Source organism: Oncorhynchus keta, chromosome 8 (genome assembly GCF_023373465.1).
Source record: "Oncorhynchus keta strain PuntledgeMale-10-30-2019 chromosome 8, Oket_V2, whole genome shotgun sequence".
In the NCBI taxonomy this organism is placed as follows: domain Eukaryota; kingdom Metazoa; phylum Chordata; class Actinopteri; order Salmoniformes; family Salmonidae; genus Oncorhynchus; species Oncorhynchus keta.
Window position 1 is genome coordinate 42,113,907 of NC_068428.1, and position 13,036 is coordinate 42,126,942.

General features: G+C 45.5%; 1 protein-coding gene and 1 long non-coding RNA gene across 53 annotated transcripts in view; one reads left to right on the plus strand and one right to left on the minus strand.

The window, feature by feature from the left end:
* Nucleotides 1-142: 142 nt before the first annotated feature.
* Nucleotides 143-13,036, plus strand: part of ino80 (INO80 complex ATPase subunit) — a 122,097-nt gene continuing 109,203 nt past the window's right edge. For 49 of the 50 annotated variants that reach the window (XM_052524268.1, XM_052524270.1, XM_052524271.1 and 46 more), the window contains exons 1-10: nt 143-319; nt 2,121-2,191; nt 2,627-2,826; nt 5,356-5,507; nt 5,775-5,842; nt 6,031-6,171; nt 8,187-8,307; nt 8,537-8,742; nt 10,263-10,316; nt 12,173-12,376. In XM_052524268.1, the coding sequence (XP_052380228.1) occupies nt 2,669-2,826; nt 5,356-5,507; nt 5,775-5,842; nt 6,031-6,171; nt 8,187-8,307; nt 8,537-8,742; nt 10,263-10,316; nt 12,173-12,376 (1,104 nt within the window). In that variant the 5' untranslated portion in view covers nt 143-319; nt 2,121-2,191; nt 2,627-2,668. Of the gene's footprint in view, nt 458-2,120; nt 2,192-2,626; nt 2,827-5,355; nt 5,508-5,774; nt 5,843-6,030; nt 6,172-8,186; nt 8,308-8,536; nt 8,743-10,262; nt 10,317-12,172; nt 12,377-13,036 lie in introns of all 50 variants that reach the window. The other variant, XM_052524285.1, reaches the window with a different exon arrangement.
* LOC127931459 (uncharacterized) lies at nt 3,919-4,733 on the minus strand. 3 transcript variants are annotated; one of them, XR_008141293.1, is made up of 3 exons: nt 4,582-4,733; nt 4,259-4,438; nt 3,919-4,184 (listed from the first exon to the last, which is right to left on the minus strand). It is a non-coding gene; the product is annotated as an uncharacterized LOC127931459 (long non-coding RNA). The 3 variants fall into 3 exon arrangements; XR_008141291.1 differs by having other exon boundaries at nt 4,259-4,474; XR_008141292.1 differs by lacking the exon at nt 4,582-4,733 and having other exon boundaries at nt 4,259-4,366; nt 4,403-4,532.

Here is a 13,036-nt window from a genome sequence, read left to right on the forward strand (position 1 = left end):
TATGGGCAACTCTCGCCAGAATTGACTCTAAAATACTTGTTACAATGTTTGTGTTGCTATATTTCCGCAGCGATTCCTTTGAGGGGCAGATACGAAATCGTCACTCTCTCTGCATTCGATTAGTTTGCCTGTTCCCTGCTCTATCCTCGCCATGGCGCCGTGTCCCTGCTCCCTCAGTTACAGAAAGTGGCCGCCTCTCTGCTGCTGTCGACCCAAAGCTCACAGACTCACTCGTTGCCTAGACCCGCCATCTTGGAGTCAGAGAACTGAGAGTCGGCAGCAGCTACGAGAGAGCGCAAAAGGGGGACACGGGGCCAAGGTGAGAAAGTGTTTCGGAGGTAATATGGTGAGGGAGCAATGGGGTAAGATGGCCGGGAGGGAGAAAGAATTAGATCGCGGGGATCCGAAAACAGAGGCTTCTGACACGACCCTCGTGTCTATTCAAGGGGACGGATAGGTACTGGAAAGATTCCTAGGCCTCTCGCTGTAAACAAGCCAAAGTTGTGTATCACTCCAAAATGAATTGTATTACTTAAAATACTCATATGTCCAGAGAAGGTTGGTAGCCTTAAAGGGGCAGAACCCATTTGAATAACTCAAAAAGAGTGACTGGGAACTTCATACCTAATTAATTCAAAAATGATCAGAAACGTATCAAGATTGACAGTTAGCCATTCAAATGTAACAAAGGCCGGGGTTTAGCAGACAGTCAAACATGTCCAAGTAAACCTGCTCTTTGAATAGGAATTCAGCTGGCCAATGCCTGTTCTAACCACAACATATAAATTACCTTGCTAACGTAGCTGCATACCTTGACCCTTGATATACATGTCATATCGTGTGTTGTGTAGGTAGCTAGCTAACGTTAGCCAGCTAGCTAACATGTCATACGAGCTTTAGCTGGCCCACACAGCTAATGCTAAGTGCTAACAGGCTAAGGCTAGTAAGCTAAATTGTGATAGCATCGCAACTTGCAGGCTAAACGTTCATTTTAGCGTTAACTAGCCAGCTAATTCCCCGTTCAGTTAGACAGCTAGCTAGCTAATTTAGCTGAACATTCATTCATCAGTTGTGCTTTGCTCTGAGTGTTTACTGGCAGGCTAGCTACATTGTAACTCAGGTTAGCTAGATTGTAGTACAGAGGCTTGATTCACTTTGCAGACACCTGATCTCCTTATCACTCAATCATCTCTATGATTGAACCATTAAGTAAACCTACATTTTCCCCACACCTGCAATACACATACAAAGGATCTCCCTGACTAAAATATGTTTCTGTTTATATAAGTTACCTAGAAGTCCCCATTTCTTTTTACAGGTTAGTGGGAATCAAAGTATTTACATCCAGATTGGTGTTATGTGGCATGAACCTCATACTCCTGTGGGGATTTGTGGACATTTCAAACGAGTTGTGACCATATAACCTTTATTTAACAAGGCAAGTCAGTTCTTATTTACAATGACGCCGGGCCAATTGTGAGCCACCTTATTGTGAGCCACCAATCACGGCCGGTTGTGATACAGCCTGGATTCGAACCAGGGTGTCTGTAGTGACGCCTCTAGCACTGGGCACTCTAGCAGAGCCTTAGACCGCTGCGCCACAATTAATGAGTCCATAAATTAGGTTCAGGATTGGGGTCATAGGTTATGTTCAGGATTGGGGTCATAGGTTATGTTCAGGATTGGGGTCATAGGTTATGTTCAGGATTGGGGTCATAGGTTAGGTTCAGGATTGGGGTCATAGGTTATGTTCAGGATTGGGGTCATAGGTTATGTTCAGGATTGAGGTCATAGGTTAGGTTCAGGATTGGGCTCATAGGTTAGGTTCAGGATTGGGCTCATAGGTTAGGTTCAGGATTGGGGTCAAAGAGCACCCCTAAGACCCTTCCCCAACCTCTGACTTAAGGTCTTGAAACATTAAAAACAAAACATGCCTGTACATACCTATTCAAGCATATTTAGACTCAATTTCCTCTATCATCAGTTCAACATAAGCTCTTTCAATCTGATACATGAAAGTGCTTGAATGTCCACAGGTGGAATACGCTCATGAGTCAATTTTGACAGCTTTGATTGGTGTGGTGCAGCGTGTGACTTGTGGCTCTTTCTCTCTGTTTCAGGCCTTTCACATCTTCTGAACTGACAGTTGTGATTGGAGATAATGAGGATATCCATATCCCACATTAGAAAGGTTCCATTGTTTTGTTAATTTCTGCACAAACATATGTCAGTGTTATGTTGCATGCGGAGACGAGCTGTCAGGGAGACGACCTGACGTCCTGACTGAAAAACACACAATCTTTAGCTGTAATATTACAACTTCTGCTCTACCCTCCACATTGGTTGCTCTCTCTTATCACTCTCTCTCAATTCAATTCAATTCAAGGGCTTTATTGGCATGGGAAACATGTGTTAACATTGCCAAAGCAAGTGAGGTAGACAACATACAAAGTGAATATATAAGGTGAAAAACAACAAAAATGAACAGTAAACATTACACATACAGAAGTTTCAAAACAGTAAAGACATTACAAATGTCATATTATATATATACTCTCCATCTAAACCCCCTACCTCTCTCTTCCTCTCCCCCTTTCTCTTTTTGTCCTCCCCTTCTCTCGCCCAGTGAGTATCCCTACCTAGTAGGGCCTACAGGTCTCAGTCCTCCATGGCGTCTGGGGCTGGGCAGGCAGAGGCCGGCGATGGGGCAGCATGGTCGTCATCAGGCCTGGCCAAGCCTCTTCACCTTCAGCACCTGGAGAGATCCCTACGCCTTGACAGCTTCCTCCGCCAGACCGCCTCAGTCTTCAACAGAGACCTATCCAGGTAAAGTACAGTTATAGAGCCCCACTCTGGAGTTGTCATGACTCATAGTTATAGTACTCTATTTATAATGAACAGAGACTTATCCAGGTAAAGTACAGTTATAGAGCCCCACTCTGGAGTTGTCATGACTCATAGTTATAGTACTCTATTTATAATGAACAGATACCTATTCAGGTAATATACCAGTGCTTATCCTATATTCATTTAGCCGTGGCACCCCGCTGCTGCCAAAAAAAAAAAACATTTTTAAAAAAACAACACATTTTCGACTGAGAGGCTTGGATACTCATGGATACCATTTGTATGTCTCTGCTTGCATTTTGAAGGTATACTGAGCACAAATATGAATGCAACACAGCATGCAGCAATTTAAAAGATTTTACTGAGTTACAGTTCAAAGAAGGAACTCAATCAATTGAAATAAATAAATTAGGCCCTAATTTATGGATTTTCAAATGAGTGGGCAGGGGTGTAGCCATGGGTGGGCTTGGGAGGGCATAGGGGGAGTTCCTTACTAACTAGCGGTAGCACAATGACTGGTAGTCTATGGGAACAGCTAGCTGTTAGCAATTGCACTAAGTATAGTTAGCAACTTCCTTCAAACTGAAGGCAGAGACATACATTGTATCCATGAGTTCATCTGACTCTTAACGCTGCAATATGTCACTTTATTTGGACGACTCAACCAAATTCACATAGAAATGTGAGCTATAGATCTGTCATTATTATTGAAAGCAAGTCTAAGAAGCGGTACAGCTGTTCTATGTGCACTACTTCTATTGTTCCCGGTATGTTTCGTTTTTTGGGTCTTTTACTTTCGGTTTTGGTAAAACAGCTTCAAACAGCTGAAAATGCAATGATTCTCTACACCCCTCACACTCGAAGTCAGTTCCACTTCTTTATTTTTTCTTTGTTCCCCTCTAATCAGGGACTGATTTAGATCTGGGAACCAGGTGGGTGCAATTAATGATCAGGTATAACAGAACCAGCAGGTGTCGGACCTCGTAGGGCAGGGATGTCACTCATTCCATGGAGAGACTGGTGTCTGCTGGTTTTTCCTTTCAGTTAAGACAGACAACCAGGTGAGGGGAGTTCCTTACTGAGACCTAGACAACCAGGTGAGGGGAGTTCCTTACTGAGACCTAGACAACCAGGTGAGGGGAGTTCCTTACTGAGACCTAGACAACCAGGTGAGGGGAGTTCCTTACTGAGACCTAGACAACCAGGTGAGGGGAGTTCCTTACTGAGACCTAGACAACCAGGTGAGGGGAGTTCCTTACTGAGACCTAGACAACCAGGTGAGGGGAGTTCCTTACTGAGACCTAGACAACCAGGTGAGGGGAGTTCCTTACTGAGACCTAGACAACCAGGTGAGGGGAGTTCCTTTGCTGAGACCTAGACAACCAGGTGAGGGGAGTTCCTTTGCTGAGACCTAGACAACCAGGTGAGGGGAGTTCCTTACTGAGACCTAGACAACCAGGTGAGGGGAGTTCCTTACTGAGACCTAGACAACCAGGTGAGGGGAGTTCCTTACTGAGACCTAGACAACCAGGTGAGGGGAGATCCTTACTGAGACCTAGACAACCAGGTGAGGGGAGTTCCTTACTGAGACCTAGACAACCAGGTGAGGGGAGTTCCTTACTGAGACCTAGACAACCAGGTGAGGGGAGATCCTTACTGAGACCTAGACAACCAGGTGAGGGGAGATCCTTACTGAGACCTAGACAACCAGGTGAGGGAGTTCCTTACTGAGACCTAGACAACCAGGTGAGGGGAGTTCCTTACTGAGACCTAGACAACCAGGTGAGGGGAGTTCCTTACTGAGACCTAGACAACCAGGTGAGGGGAGTTCCTTACTGAGACCTAGACAACCAGGTGAGGGGAGTTCCTTACTGAGACCTAGACAACCAGGTGAAGGGAGTTCCTTACTAATCAGGGACCTTCATCAATCAAGTACAAGGGAGGAGTGAAAACCCGCAGACACTCTGTCCATTGTGAAGGAGTTTGACGCGTGTTGTAGAGAAGGTTTTTCCCAAACTCGGTCCTAGGGGTCCTCCCTTGGTGAACCTTTTGTTTTTGCGCTTGCACTACAAAGCTGATTCAAATAACCAACTCATCAAGCTCAACTCATTATTTGAATCAGCTGTGTAGTGCTAGGGCACATTTTAAATGTGTCCCAACTGTGGGCCCCAGGCCCCTGCTCTACACTGTACTTGCATGTATTGTCACGTAAACTGAAATTAGGCGAACTATTAGAATTTTAGCAACCTGGAAATGGCGGATTAGATTTGGTTTTGCATATTTCACCATTTTAATTGCCAAAATCTTGCACTATCCCTTTCAGAGTTACAGAGTTACAACTTATATTTGTAGCAAACAGAGGGAGCAGTTGTGTGAATGAGAGCCACGAGCGCACAGCCACCACTTGTGCCTTATCAATAATAATAAGGCTGGAGTAGATGTTGTCTGTGCTTTATGACGTGACTGGGATGACTCTGGGCTCATGTGTACTTGTTTGTCATATCACAGTGATGACAGCGACGATGGCGGATTAGGGGAGGGGCCTTCTCTGAGGCCGGTCAATCAGCACGCAGCCTTGGCGATAAAAGAGGAGTCATGTGACCTGGATGAGGAGGGGCTTGTTACCGAGGGCACCACCCTCAACGGAACTCCATCACAAGGTGAAGGGGAGCTTAGGGAGAGTTCTGGAACATTCAAATAGTTGCATGCACCTTTAACAGTGGTGTACGCTCCCAGCTGTTGTATATATATTCTGCTACAGGATATGCTTTAGTAGGGGTCTGGATTTTCAAGGTGTAACCTCAGATTAATGGCCCACATTGACTCCATACCAAGTGCAATATCCTGGATCCATATACAAAATCTCACCCAGATCTTTTATTCAAAGACGTTTGATTTTCCTTCACGCTCCTTTTAATTCTCCACAGAACACAAGGAAGACAAAGCCAGTCTATACAACTTCTCCAAACTGAAGAAGAGCAGGAAATGGCTCAAGGTACTTTTCATTGATTCATGATTTAGTGTATTAACGTTCAGGACTACAAAACCAAGTCCTGAACCGAAACAAATGATCATGTTTTTTTTAGTCCAGAACTAGACTTAATCTGTGTCCAGGAAACCAGTCTGTTGTGGTGAATATAGAGAGACAGCACCCCACTATATCTGAATTGCCCCCCCCCATAGAGTATCCTGTTGAGCGACGACACCAGTGAGTCAGACACAGAGGACTCTGACTTCAGTCTGTCCAGAGAAGAGCTACAGGATATGCTCAGACTGCACCAGTTCACCAGGGAGCACCAGAACAAGTTCCACAACGACAGAGAGGTACGTACACACACACACGCACACACGTCGAGACATACACACACGCACACACGTCGAGACATACACACACACACACACGGAGATGTACACACACACAGACGAGATGTACACACACACGTCGAGACGTACACACACACACACACGTCGAGATGTACACACACACACACACACAGATGTACACACACACACACACACACACACGTCGAGACGTACACACACACACACACACACGTCGAGACGTACACACACACACACGCGTCGAGACGTACACACACACGCGTCGAGACGTACACACACACGCGTCGAGACGTACACACACACACACGTCGAGACGTACACACACACACGCGTCGAGACGCACACACACACACACGTCGAGACGTACACACACACACACGCGTCGAGACGTACACACACACACGCGTCGAGACACACACACACGCGTCGAGACGTACACACACACACACGTCGAGACGTACGCACACACACACGCGTCGAGACGTACGCACACACACACACACACACACACACGTCGAGACACACACACACACACACACACGTCGAGACGTACACACATGCATGCGTGTGCATAACACAACTATGTTATTTCTTGATGTATAGTGAGGACCACTGCAGCCACACGACCGTCACGACTATTGTGCTCGTTGTGATGACTGAACAACGATGACTCTATAGCGATGTGTTTTCATTTGTTTTTGCATGGACATTACCATTGAGGACTTCCACTATTTTAAAGTAGTCAACTGGTTGGGAGGGATCAGCCAATGGTCAGAGCTTGCCTGAGAGGAGAAGGGAGGACTACATCTATTATTGGAAACCAATGTGACATTTTTTGGGACAGCAGGTAGTCTAGTGGTTAGAGGCAGGTGACCTAGTGATTAGAGACAGGTGGCCTAGTGGTTAGAGGCAGGTAGCCTAGTGGTTAGAGGCAGGTGGCCTAGTGGTTAGAGGCAGGTGGCCTAGTGGTTAGAGGCAGGTGGCCTAGTGGTTAGAGGCAGGTAGCCTAGTGGTTAGAGGCAGGTGGCCTAGTGGTTAGAGGCAGGTGGCCTAGTGGTTAGAGGCAGGTGGCCTAGTGGTTAGAGGCAGGTGGCCTAGTGGTTAGAGGCAGGTGGCCTAGTGGTTAGAGGCAGGTGGCCTAGTGGTTAGAGGCAGGTGGCCTAGTGGTTAGAGGCAGGTGGCCTAGTGGTTAGAGGCAGGTGGCCTAGTGGTTAGAGGCAGGTGGCCTAGTGGTTAGAGGCAGTTGGCCTAGTGGTTAGAGGCAGGTGGCCTAGTGGTTAGAGGCAGGTGGCCTAGTGGTTAGAGGCAGGTGGCCTAGTGGTTAGAGGCAGGTGGCCTAGTGGTTAGAGGCAGGCGGCCTAGTGGTTAGAGGCAGGCGGCCTAGTGGTTAGAGGCAGGCGGCCTAGTGGTTAGAGGCAGGCGGCCTAGTGGTTAGAGGCAGGCGGCCTAGTGGTTAGAGGCAGGCGGCCTAGTGGTTAGAGGCAGGCGGCCTAGTGGTTAGAGGCAGGCGGCCTAGTGGTTAGAGGCAGGCGGCCTAGTGGTTAGAGGCAGGCGGCCTAGTGGTTAGAGGCATGGTCAAAATCTGTCGTTCTGCCCCTGAACAAGGCAGTTAACCCACTGTTCCTAGGCTGTCATTGAAAATAAGAATTTGTTCTTAACTGACTTGCCTGGTTAAATAAACGTTAAATTAAAAATAGAAGAAAAAAAGTGCGTTGTCTTCAAATTGGTTTGCTTAGTTTGTAAATTGGCATTAGTCTTAATCACCGCCATCTAGTGGCCACAATAAATGAATGACATACAAGATGTGGTTCAGGACTCCAGACCTATTAGTGTTTTCAAACATCAAAAGAAGGAGAAAATTGACTACATTTTTAAAATGGCAATAGCCTGAATGGCACTGCCCATGTTGTCACAGTCGCCATAAAGGCACAGATACAAACTTGACATCTCTACACGTCTGCTCCTCTAAATGCCAGTTTGTAACCCTCTCCTCTCAGCTGCAGCAGTATCAGTACTATAGTACAGGACTGCTCTCCTCCCATGACCCTTTCCACGAACAACAGCGCCACCTGCTGGGCCCCAAGAAGAAGAAGATCAAGGAGGAGAAGAAATTCAAGGGTAAGAAATGCAGTTTATTTATTTATTTATAACGGTCTTTCTTTGCTTTGTTTGAATGTGTATTTTTATGGATGATTGTTCCCACAAACCTATTAATTGTTTTTTTTCTAGAGGGAATCGTAAAGATTTTCAATACTGCTACTAGTGAACAGGTTTACTTGCGTCCTGGAAAATGTCACGTTGGTTTCCAATAATGGATGTACTTGTCCATATTCCCTTCTCTTCTCAGGCAAGTTGAAAAAGGGCAAGAGGAAAAAGAAGAGGGGGGAAGGGGAGTTCTCAGGCGAGGGGCGGCCGCATGTCACCAAGATCTTCGCCAAATTTTCCCATGATGCCCCTCTTCCCATGTTGAAGAAGAAACACCTGACCGTAGAGCAGCTGAACGCACGGCGACGCAAAGTCTGGCTCACCATCGCCAAGAAGGAGTGCCCCAAGGTACGCTGGGTAGTGTAGTCTGAGAGGTCTTACAGGAGTCCGAATGGTAACTGTAGGAGTGGATGAATATCTTTGTAAATATGTGAGTTGTTGTTGTGAACTGAGCCCTTATCCATAAAGCGTCTCAGAGTAGGAGTGCTGATCTGGGATCAGAATAGTCTTTTACATCATAGTCAATGAGATTATATGGACAGATCCTAGATCAGAATCAATAGGATTAAATGGACAGATCCTAGATCAGAATCAATAGGATTATATGGACAGATCCTAGATCAGAATCAATAGGATTATATGGACAGATCCTAGATCAGAATCAATAGGATTATATGGACAGATCCTAGATCAGAATCAATAGGATTATATGGACAGATCCTAGATCAGAATCAATAGGATTATATGGACAGATCCTAGATCAGAATCAATAGGATTATATGGACAGATCCTAGATCAGAATCAATAGGATTATATGGACAGATCCTAGATCAGAATCAATAGTATTATATGGACAGATCCTAGATCAAATCAATAGGATTATAAAGACAGATCCTAGATCAGAATCGATAGGATTATATGGACAGATCCTAGATCAGAATCAATAGGATTATATGGACAGATCCTAGATCAGAATCAATAGGTTTATATGGACAGATCCTAGATCAGAATCAATAGGATTATATGGACAGATCCTAGATCAGAATCAATAGGGTTATATGGACAGATCCTAGATCAGAATCAATAGGATTATATGGACAGATTCTAGATCAGAATCAATAGGATTATATGGACAGATCCTAGACAGAATTCAATAGGATTATATGGACAGATCCTAGATCAGAATCAATAGGATTATATGGACAGATCCTAGATCAGAATCAATAGGATTATATGGACAGATCCTAGATCAGAATCAATAGGTTTATATGGACAGATCCTAGATCAGAATCAATAGGATTATATGGACAGATCCTAGGGGCTCCCGAGTGGCGCAGCGGGTCTAAGGCACTGCATCTCGGTGCTAGAGGTATGGGTATGAAGTGACATATTCATGGGTATGAAGTGACGTATTCACGGGTATGAAGTGACATTCATGGGTATGAAGTGACGTATTCACGGGTATGAAGTGACGTATTCATGGGTATGAAGTGACGTATTCACGGGTATGAAGTGACGTATTCATGGGTATGAAGTGACGTATTCACGTGAATGGGTATGAAGTGACGTATTCACCTGACTGGGTATGAAGTGACGTATTCATGGGTATGAAGTGACGTATTCACGTGAATGGGTATGAAGTGACGTATTCATGGGTATGACGTGACGTATTCATGGGTATGACGTGACGTATTCACCTGACTGGGTATGAAGTGACGTATTCATGGGTATGACGTGACGTATTCACCTGACTGGGTATGAAGTGACGTATTCATGGGTATGACGTGACGTATTCACGTGAATGGGTATGAAGTGACGTATTCATGGGTATGAAGTGACGTATTCATAATTGCATAATCTTTCTTTAGGCATTCAAGCAAAAAGCATCAGCCAAGAACTTCGTCCTTACCAATGCCAAAAAGGTAAACTGCTTTTAAGCCTTTCCTAACCTATTAAAAGCTTGTGTCTGTATGTGTAGATGTTTGAAAGACTATCCCTGTGTAAAAGTGTCTGTGTTTTATGAGACAAATTCTGACTGGGTTTTCTGTATATTTTACTGGGTATAAACTCAGTACCATCTTTATAAATCTGACGTATCTCTTCCTCGTATGAAGCTGGCCCATTCAGTGTCTATCTGATCTTAACTCAGTACCATGTCATTAATCTGTTATCTCCTCTTCATCCAGCTGGCCCACCAGTGTCTGTCTGATCTTAACTCAGTACCATGTCATTAATCTGGGTATCTCCTCTTCGTCTCCAGCTGGCCCACCAGTGTCTGTCATGATCTTAACTCAGTACCATGGGTATTAATCTGTTATCTCCTCTTCGTATCCAGCTGGCCCACAGTGGGTCTGAAGTGAACTCATGGGTATGAAGTAATCTGTTATCTCCTCTTATGAAGTGACGCTGGCCCACGTGACTGGGTCTGAAGTGACTTAACTCAGTGACCATGTCATTAATCTGTTATCTCATGGGTATGTCTCCAGCTGGCCCACCATGGGTCTGTCTGATCTTAACTCAGTACTGGGTCATTAATCTGTTATCTCATGGGTCTCCAGCTGGCCCACCAGTGTCTGTCTGAAGTCTTAACTCAGTACCATTCATAATCTGTTATCTCCTCTTCCAAGAACTCTCCAGCTGGCCCACTGCTTTTAGTGTCTGTCTGATTAAAAGCTTGTGTCTGTATGTGTAGATGTTTGAAAGACTATCCCTGTGTAAAAGTGTCTGTGTTTTACCTGAGACAAATTCTGTCTAGTTTTTCTGTATATTTTACTGATCTAAACTCAGTACCATCTTTATAAATCTGTTATCTCTTCCTCGTCTCCAGCTGGCCCACCAGTGTCTGTCTGATCTTAACTCAGTACCATGTCATTAATCTGTTATCTCCTCTTCGTCTCCAGCTGGCCCACCAGTGTCTGTCTGATCTTAACTCAGTACCATGTCATTAATCTGTTATCTCCTCTTCATCTCCAGCTGGCCCACCAGTGTCTGTCTGATCTTAACTCAGTACCATGTCATTAATCTGTTATCTCCTCTTCGTCTCCAGCTGGCCCACCAGTGTCTGTCTGATCTTAACTCAGTACCATGTCATTAATCTGTTATCTCCTCTTCATCTCCAGCTGGCCCACCAGTGTCTGTCTGATCTTAACTCAGTACCATGTCATTAATCTGTTATCTCCTCTTCATCTCCAGCTGGCCCACCAGTGTCTGTCTGATCTTAACTCAGTACCATCTCATTAATCTGTTATCTCCTCTTCAGTCTCCAGCTGGCCCACCAGTGTCTGTCTGATCTTAACTCAGTACCATCTCATTAATCTGTTATCTCCTCTTCATCCCCAGCTGGCCCACCAGTGTCTGTCTGATCTTAACTCAGTACCATCTCATTAATCTGTTATCTCCTCTTCCGTCTCCAGCTGGCCCACCAGTGTCTGTCTGATCTTAACTCAGTACCATGTCATTAATCTGTTATCTCCTCTTCATCTCCAGCTGGCCCACCAGTGTCTGTCTGATCTTAACCAAGTACCATGTCATTAATCTGTTATCTCCTCTTCATCTCCAGCTGGCCCACCAGTGTCTGTCTGATCTTAACCAAGTACCATGTCATTAATCTGTTATCTCCTCTTCGTCTCCAGCTGGCCCACCAGTGTCTGTCTGATCTTAACTCAGTACCATGTCATTAATCTGTTATCTCCTCTTCGTCTCCAGCTGGCCCACCAGTGTCTGTCTGATCTTAACTCAGTACCATGTCATTAATCTGTTATCTCCTCTTCATCTCCAGCTGGCCCACCAGTGTATGCGTGAGGTACGTAGGGCAGCCATCCAAGCCCAGAAGAACTGTAAAGAAACCCTTCCCCGGGCCAGGAGACTGACCAAGGAGATGACGCTCTACTGGAAGAAATATGAGAAGGTGGAGAAGGAACACAGGAAGAGAGCAGAGAAAGAGGCTCTGGAGCAACGCAAACTGGACGAGGAGCTGAGAGAGGTGAGACTGGGAAACACACACTGCTCCTACCACGTCAGAAACATGACGAGGAGATGAGACTGGGAAACACACACTGCTCCTACCACGTCAGAAACATGACGAGGAGATGAGACTGGGAAACACACACTGCTCCTACCACGTCAGAAACATGACGAGGAGATGAGAGAGGTGAGACTAGGAAACACACACTGCTCCTACCACATCAGAAACATGACGAGGAGATGAGACTAGGAAACACTTTCTGCTCCTACCACGTCAGAAACATGACGAGGAGATGAGACTGGGAAACACACACTGCTCCTACCACGTCAGAAACATGACGAGGAGATGAGACTGGGAAACACACACTGCTCCTACCACGTCAGAAACATGACGAGGAGATGAGACTGGGAAACACACACTGCTCCTACCACGTCAGAAACATGACGAGGAGATGAGAGAGGTGAGACTAGGAAACACACACTGCTCCTACCACGTCAGAAACATGACGAGGAGATGAGAGAGGTGAGACTAGGAAACACACACTGCTCCTACCACGTCAGAAACATGACGAGGAGATGAGACTGGGAAACACACACTGCTCCTACCACGTCAGAAACATGACGAGGAGATGAGACTAGGAAACACTTTCTGCTCCTACCACGTCAGAAACATGACGAG